The sequence below is a fragment of the Gossypium hirsutum genome, chromosome A13 (assembly GCF_007990345.1).
Source record: "Gossypium hirsutum isolate 1008001.06 chromosome A13, Gossypium_hirsutum_v2.1, whole genome shotgun sequence".
NCBI lineage: Eukaryota > Viridiplantae > Streptophyta > Magnoliopsida > Malvales > Malvaceae > Gossypium > Gossypium hirsutum.
Genome location: NC_053436.1, coordinates 2,594,453 through 2,603,159, shown reverse-complemented (window position 1 = coordinate 2,603,159; position 8,707 = coordinate 2,594,453). Strand labels below are relative to the sequence as shown.

Sequence of the window (8,707 nt, the reverse complement as noted above, 5' to 3'; positions counted from 1 at the left end):
TATTTTTGAAATGTTGATAACCTAAAAATTAATATTTTATAAAAATTTAAAATATATGAAATTACTAAAAAAAATTCATCTAGAATAAATTTAGACAAACAAGCTCCTAGATTCATATGTATTTTAAAAACCATTTTATTCGAGTTCGTTCTTGATATGAAAAAATATTATACTTTTTTTATTAATTTATTTATTTTTAATTTTTTTAATTTATGTATATCACATGGCATATTGAAAAGTTTTCATGTGTCGTCACTAGACTGACTATTAATGCTACATCAATATAAACTGAAGAAGTTAGTTTAAGTACCTATCTGAGCGATAAAATATAAGTCCAAATACTGATTAGATCAAAAATGAAATAGATTATCTTAAAGAAGAAGATAAGGTTCAACCTATAGGTCTTCTTACTGTAAATCTTTATTCTACTTAAAAACTCATTTTTCTCCTATGAGGTCTATAAAAACTTTGATTCATAGCACCTCCAAGCAAGTAAAAAAGTACATTCAAGCCTCCAAATATTGATGCTCCTTGGGATACTATGCTAGGCCTATCAACAAATTCTTCAAGCACTTCATGAATATAAAGTCGATATTCCAAATCCCACTGAATGGTCCCAAGCGTATCCAACGTCCCGTAGCCAAGTCAAGATGGAAAGAATAAGACTTCATAATAGCTCAATTCAAGAAGATAAGTATGAAGATGAGAATACGTGTAGAGACAACTATAGTGGAAGCTCTATGGATAGTGCACAGCTTCCTCATTCCAATGCCAACAGTTAAAGCACTTTGAAGAATCTACTTTTGTTTTATTGCTTTTCCTTAATAAGTCACGAGTGTGTACTATTAAGAATTTTTACTTTTACTTTTTAAGATATGAGTGTGTACTGTATTGATGCATTATTAGTCTGTACAACTATGTTTGTCGGTTTCTATCTCCTTTATCTATAAAAGAAGATGTATTTCACCTTGTAAGATTATCGAGTTTTTATCTAATAAGATATCAGTGTATTTTAGATCCAGAGCTTTCTAAATTCTCTTGCTTTCTCTCTGGATTTCCTTTTAGACAAGGTTGAGCTTATAAGTTAACTATTAGTTTTGATAGAGTATGCCCTGTGCTTGCCATATATATGGATCCTGCACATCAGAATTATAAAACCCTAATCAAAGGTGTCAATGTTGTTTAGAATCAAGAAAGCTTCTTCAGTTAAGAGTTTATAACTAAAAGGCAATGCCTGTTTGAATGATCAAAAAGAATGGTATGTGTTTTTGACATAGCATACTTGCTATAAATTCTTAGTTCTTGAATCCTATCCTACATAAGTTTCCAAAATCGAACATGTGGTCAAATCAATCAAATCATCTATTTTTAATTCAACCGATTTGATTGATTTATCCAGTTTAATTGAATAAATTAAAATAACATAAAAATTAGAGAGAAAAAAACGAGTTAACCACCGGTCATTCATGCACACGGTTAAGCATTCTAACCCCTTATTCCGGAGCCCAGACCAATATCCCGACATATTCTGGGTCCAATCAAATCCAATATTCCTTCATTAGCAAAGGAAAAAGAATCCCAACAGAAACAATATTCCACTGGTGTTAAAGATGACATAAGAGTGAAGTTCAAGCGTAAGAATTCAGCATACATTGCCCAAAAGCAACAAGGCATGTCACCCAAGCAAGAAGCATCTATCAACAACATCACAAGTGAATCTCTATTCTAGGCATTGTTTTCGGTTTAGAATCCTATATACCATTTATTACATTAAGTGTTAATGTTCCATTTTAGAGGTGCTTGGCAAAGATGGACTCCACAACTCCTCGAGCTATGGGGTGATAACACTCATGAGCCTCCGAAAACACTCGTTTGGCCAAAATCTTTTCTTCCTCTTTCCCTTTACCTTGTACGAGAGCCCTATAAAGTGGCCGAAGGTACTTCATTCTCCCAACTTCTTTCAAAGTTTTCTCCACCTCGCCGTAGAAATTCCTGCACTGGGATATAATTGCTAGTTGAAGAAAAGCCACTTTTACCTCGTAATCCTTTGATTCTGATAGCCTGTAGCGTTCATCCAAGGCTAAGACCTGCATGACACAAACAACAGTATTGTAAACCAGAGACAATTATGAAATGCGATGATTTGAAGTTTTCAACTCCGGAAAATGTATCAAAGGAGACATACACATGAGCTCTAGTGAAACCTACACACACACTACCAAACAAGAAAAACAAAAGATACTATCTTCCAAGATAAAAGTAGAAATGTCAAATATACCCCAGTTTGGCAACCCAGAAGAGGTAAAAGTACCATGAAGGCCCCCTATACGGCTATACCAAGAGTCAGATTTCATTTTAACCTCTACTCAAAAAATTGGCAAATTAGTCACTGTACTTTTAATCATAAAGCAAATTGGTCTTTCTGTTAAAAATTAATTCCTGTAAATCAATATGAGATACTTATGACACGCCACATTTCACTGTCTAGTTAGTCCATCAACCTTGTCAAATTTTAACAATAGAAATGGATGAAATTTTTAACAGAAAGGACAGATTTGCTCTTTAATTTAACATGCAAAGACTAATTTGCCAATTTTTTGAGTAGAGCGTGCAAAATGCAATCTAAATTCTACTACAGGGACCTCCATAGTAATTTTACTCCCAAAAGACATTTAGCAGCACAAAGACAATTTAATAGCCTGCCAAGCATAATCTAATGGTATGCAGCACCACATACAGGAGACAATTTAATAGCCTGCCAAGCATAATCTAATGGTATGCAGCACCACATACAGGATTTAGGCAAATCTAAAGGTGTGCAGAAAAGTCTCATCTTCAAGAACAACCTAGAGTTTACCAGGGAAAGTAAGCAGATTACATCCAAAAACACTAAAACCTTAAAACTGGTCTTGAATCAGAGTAAACAGTAAAGCTTTATATTCAGCAACATAGGCAAATTCATCCTCTGCAAAAAGGATATTGAACCCTCACAGCAGCCAAAGAAAGTGGAATGCAGTACAAGGTAACTCGAGTAATCTTAAAAACTTTCAAGAAAGCATTATACGATCATTACATCTTATAGAAACATACGAAAATGAAGCTTTAAGAGAAAACCAGTACTACCTGAGAAGCCTCAATAACTTTAGGTAGGTTCTCTAAGTAAAGCTCCCATTCCTGCCCTCGCCAATCTGCAACTTCATCCTCCCTCGGCATCCTCCCGAGTTTAAATTCATTCGCCAATGACACAATTTTGGTGTATAGATTGGATACCGGTTCATATGCATCGGGTGGAATACCAGTCCCCTCGGTCCACAACACTAGATCTATCTCTTTCTCTATGCCAGGGACATTAGCTTTAAGGAATTTGAGAAACGTGTGGGTGTCAATTGACTTGAACTTGAAGGTAGCAATATATTTCTTGATAAATTCATCAAAGGCTGGTCTACCAATCTAAACATTCCACAAAGAAACAAATACATAATGACGTACTAACATGATTTATTAAAACTTTAAAGGAAAAAGCATTCAACATACCTGACGTTCGATTCGCCATAGGAACTGAAACCCTTTCTCGTATGGAACTTCGGAATAAACATCGTCAGGATCGACTCCTTCTTGATTGTTTTTAAGCTTGGTGAATTCTAGATTGTCTTTAAATCTCTCCATTTCCTCATTTAAACCCTTCCAACCAATTCCAGTGTTCAATATAGCCCTGTCTTCACCTTGAACAGCCTCAACAATTCTCCTTTCTGCATATGTTGTAAAACCCTATAACCACAAATAAAAGAAAAACAAGGTGAAATCAAATTAGCCCAATTTGCAAAGATCAAAATTTGATCAATAAGAAAATTACCTCATTCAACCAAAAATGCTCATTGTTCATATTAGTAATCAAGTTGCCGGTCCAACTATGAGCAAGCTCATGCGCGACCACCTGAGCTCCACTGGCATCCCCTTTAATCACAGTTGGGGTCAAAAACACCATCCTTGGATTCTCCATTCCACCATATGGGAAACTCGGTGGCAAAACAAGCAAATCGAACCTTTCCCAATCATAATCCCCAAATAATTTCTCCCCTTGCCTGATCATTTCCTCCGTCCCGGCGAACTCTTTAGCCGCAGCATCCAATACACTATTCACTGCCTCCGAATAAACCCTAGTCCTCGGTCCAACTTCCCTAAAACCCAGCTCCCCAACTGCAAACGCGAACAAATACGGCGGAATAGGTTGGTTCATCTGAAATTCCTCGACTACCCTCGTTTCGGAACACCACAACGAATTAAACCCACCGGGCAACAAATGCGAATGTCCTTCACCGGAAACCGGTGACCTCCTATCGACATGGCGGGCGGACATAACGGCGGATAACTCCCGAGGGACATTGAGCAAAGCAGAGTAACGGATTCTCGCCGCGGGAGTGTCTTGACATGGGAAAATGGAACGCGCGTGGATACACTGGCATTGAGTATAAACAAAAGGGTGTTTTTTGTTAAACGTTTGCGGCGGGGATAGCCATTGGAGAGCAGAAGAAGAAGGGAAAGTAGAGAAAACGATGAAGAAGGAGTTCAAAACGTCGTCGTCTGGTAGCGAGATGGAAAGCTGGGTTCCTTTGATAGGGTCAGGTGAAGAGGAAAGAGAGAAAGGGAGAGGGGAAAGGGTAATAGGAGAAAGGACCTGGTGAATGGAAAGGGAACGGGTATCAAAAGAAAGTTGACCGACATGAGGGGATTTAAGGATGAAGAAAGCGACGCCGTGGATGGTGGCGGAAGGGAAGTCTAAGTAAAGGGAAAGAGAGATGTCAGTGGTTAAAGGGTGGTGAGAGTCAATGAAGGAGTGAGGGTCCAAAGGTGCCATTTGTTAGGGTTTGGAATGGAAAATTGATTTGTAATGGGAAGGGAACTAAATAGACTGGAAGATGGAGGGAGAATCAAATATTTTTTATAGGAACATAGAAAAGTTGGGATTTGGATTTAGTTCTTTCATCATTCTGCTGTTTTTATTAAAATATATTTGAAAATTTAAAATTTAATGTCAAATTTTTATTTCAAAAACTTTTATCTTTTTAATTTTTAGATTTTAAAATTTAAATTCTAAATTCATTAAAATTTTTAGAGACTTTCAATGAAAATATTCTCCTGGTGTTGGAGTCTTGGTTCTCATATCTTCAATTTTATACTCTTAATGGAGGTATTGTCTTGAAATATTTTTTATTTTATTTTAGAGAGCCGAAATTAAATTATATATTTTCATAATAATAAAATATAATTTTATTATTTTAATAGCTTACATCTTTATAATTTTTAAATTGTTAAATAAAATTTTTATTATTTTTGGGCCTAAAATATAATTTTATTATTATTAATTTAAAATTTTATAAATTATAAAGAATTTAAATTAAAATTTTATCATTTTAGGGGATCATCCACTACGCTTCGTTACTGTGTAAATTTATTGGACACTTCTCAAATACAAAAAATAAAACTCTGATACAAGAATAATATTTTCATTGAGAATCTGAAACCAACCCTTTCTCAACAAATAAATATTTTTTTAATTAAATTAGTGACATTGGTATAAGTATCTTTTAGAGATTACGGTTTTTTAAGGTTGAAAAGCTAAAATTTGCTCTCAGGATTGTTTGATTAATCAACTTGGTTATATTCTTTTTTTTTTTCTTTTTAACAATTCAACTTTTAATTTTTTTTTTAATTTTTGTCCCTGAGATTGATGTTAATAGGTTGGAGGGAACTTTAGAAAATGTGTAATTTGATTTTATTTTTTTAGGGAATAAATGCTAATGCCTGTTTATTATAATCAAAATATAAAGCTATAAAGTATCTTTTCAATGCTTTATATATATATATATATATATATTAGTATACAATGCTAGATAGGGGTTGGAAAGGGTCTCAAACTCCGTAAAATAGAAATTTTTTTATTTAGATCTTTTAAAGTTTTTAAAATTTTAAATTAATAAAATATTTATACTTTGATTTTTTAAAAATAATAAAAATTTGATTTAATCTTTTAAAAATTAAAAAAATATAAACTATTAAAATGGTGAATTTTTTTTTTTGTTTAAGCAATCCTTTCTCACTTTTTAATCTATTATCAGTGAACTTTGGGTACAAATTTAATATCAATGAGACATTAGTTTAATGATAAAATTAAAACTTGAATTCGTTTTTTTAATTTTGAATTTAAATTTTATCCTATGTAAATTATATATAATTTTTAATCTCAATTTTATTATAAATTAAATTTTACAATACCAGTTATTAGTTTAATCATTGTAATCATAGCTTTAAATCATCAATAAGAGTTAAATTCCTTGTACATGTAGTTTTAAAAAATCATTCATAAATATAATTTCCACAAATTCTTGAGTAGATCAGAAACATATATTTGAAAGTAACAAACAAAAATGTAATCTACTGAGTTAAATGTAAATAAATATTAATTTTAAACAAGAATATTGCAACATCTCTAAAATTATTATGTTGAATTTGTAAAGTATTATACTCGAAATGTGTATAATTAATTTATCGAGTAAATGAAATAATGTACATTGGTGTTAGTAAACGAAGGTATTGAATGCCGAGAAAGTTGAAAAAGGTACTATGTTGTGAGATATAATTATGAGGGATTGACTAAATTATGAAAAAGTAAAAAGTGATGGGTCAAAATGTGAATATTTAAAAGTTGAAGGATTAAATTGTAGATTTAAAAAGTTAAAGCACTAAAAGTGAAAATGCCCAAAAGTGGAAAGGAAATAATTGGAAATATAAAATTCGATCAAGTGCAAAATGGTCATTTAGCTAAAAAGATAATTTTGAAAAAAATTATCAAAATGCCATTGAATGTGTGGATGAATTATGGTCATTGGATTTGCTTAGCCTTGAAGTATAAAATATGGACCATTAGATTGTAATCATTATATTAGTGATATTTTAAATTATTTTAATAATATTTTATTTAGTTATTTTTTTATTATTTTAATTATAAAAAATTAGTATAAAAAAAAAAGAAACCTTCATTTATTCATAAATTAATCATTTTCCATCAATTTCACCTTTTTCACTAAAAAATATTGATAATTTCCATAACCACCAAAAATAAAAAGTGAAGTAGAGATTCTAGAGAGTTTGATTATCAACTTGGAAACAAGAAATTGGAATTGAAAGTGGAGAAATCGAGAAGAAAGCAAAGAGATTAAAGAGGCAATGTAAGAATTTTTAAGCATTTTCTTATGAATATTATGTTTAGTTGAAGTAGAGATATGAGAAAGTGGTTTCTAGTAAAAAAAAATTGATGATGTATTTAATGTGTTCATGAAACAGAAAAAGAGAATAAATAATGCAAGTGTTGGAAACAACGTAAAGGTAGTGACAAAAGTGAGGAAGGAAGAAAATTAAAGGCAAAATAGTGAAATTCTAACAAAAGAGAGGCAAGTACTTCAAGAATTTTGCTATACCTATTAAAATCCAAGTATAAAATATGTGAAATTGTTATATTAGTAGTTGTGCGATTAACTTAAAAATATTTGTGTTATTATTTAATTTGAAATTGATTAAAGTATAGTGAAGATATTCATTTAATTTAATTTTCTAGGTGAATTAATGTTGTGTAATGAAAATATGGAATAAGTGATTAAATTGTAAAGTGTACAAAAATTAATGTGTAGAATATAATATTATGAATAAGTGCTTAATTGAAGGTTATATGGTAGCAAGTTAAATTTAAAGTGATATTGAAGTGGATTTATAGTGATTATGAAATTTTATAATGATAAGGACTAAATTGTAAAATTTTGTAATGAAATGTTTAAACGAAGTAATATATGGAAGTGAAATGTATCCTAAAGTGAGGATAAATTGATTATTTAATTATATGTTAGCAATAACTAAATTGGAAATATTGTAAAGTTAAGTGTAGTGAAATTAGTGTAAAGAGGATTAATTTGCAAAGAGCGTAAAAAAATTAGAAGTATGAAATAAAAACACTCGAATTGAAAATTCGAATGAAGTGTTTATGATAGTGAATTTAATTCTAAGTGAAATCAAAGTTATAATTAAATGAATATTTATTTTCATGAAAATAAAGACTAAATTGTAAAGAACGTAAAATTTTATATGCTATTAATTACTAAGTGACGAAGATGAAAATTGCTAATATAAATGCTCAAGTAGACAATATTTGATCCTGTTGGATATAGATGGCATGCTATTAAGAAACTTTAAGTGTGCATAGTGACAGTAACACTTCGGTGCAAATAAGTGATAGTGACTCTTTAGAGCATTTAATTGATTCTGCACTTTGGTGCATTTCAATGTTCTTTCTACATATCTTGCTTGAGTATATTGTGGGCTAAATGAAAAGTGTAAAGTGAAATCAATAGTGAGCCTGTAAGTGAAATAGGATAAGATTGTAAGTGGAAGTAAATATTTAATGATCATTTTATTAATTCATTCTGTTATATTTAAAGTATTGACGCCTTAAATTTAATTAAGGTAACTGTAAGTTTAATTCTTGATATACTTACTAAGCTTTCATGAACTTAACTCATGTTTTAAATGCATAGATGAAATATTGGACTAAAACTCTAGATTCAAGTTGTTGGAAGTAAAAATCTCAACAAATCTCATCACATCATCAAATGTTGGAAGAAAAGTGGTATGAAATAAAATTTATGATATAGAATAGGAG

The 8,707-nt window shown here is 31.1% G+C and overlaps 1 protein-coding gene across 1 annotated transcript; it reads right to left on the bottom strand.

The window, feature by feature from the left end:
- Positions 1–1,533: 1,533 nt before the first annotated feature.
- On the bottom strand, positions 1,534–4,977 carry LOC107940807 (leucine aminopeptidase). The gene is made up of 4 exons (XM_041084460.1): positions 3,854–4,977; positions 3,535–3,768; positions 3,124–3,450; positions 1,534–2,087 (listed from the first exon to the last, which is right to left on the bottom strand). Exons 1-4 carry the CDS (start codon positions 4,853–4,855, stop codon positions 1,791–1,793), a joined length of 1,860 nt encoding a protein of 619 aa, XP_040940394.1. The 5' UTR covers positions 4,856–4,977; the 3' UTR covers positions 1,534–1,790.
- Positions 4,978–8,707: the final 3,730 nt, after the last annotated feature.

Excerpts from the sequence above, each read along its gene's own strand:
- LOC107940807 (XM_041084460.1), bottom strand. The coding sequence starts at position 4,855 with ATGGCACCTTTGGACCCTCACTCCTTCATTGACTCTCACCACCCTTTA. Across the intron at positions 3,769-3,853 it reads AGCATTTTTGGTTGAATGAG|GGTTTTACAACATATGCAGA; the intron begins GTAATTTTCTTA and ends TTGTGGTTATAG. Across the intron at positions 2,088-3,123 it reads AAGTTATTGAGGCTTCTCAG|GTCTTAGCCTTGGATGAACG; the intron begins GTAGTACTGGTT and ends TGTGTCATGCAG.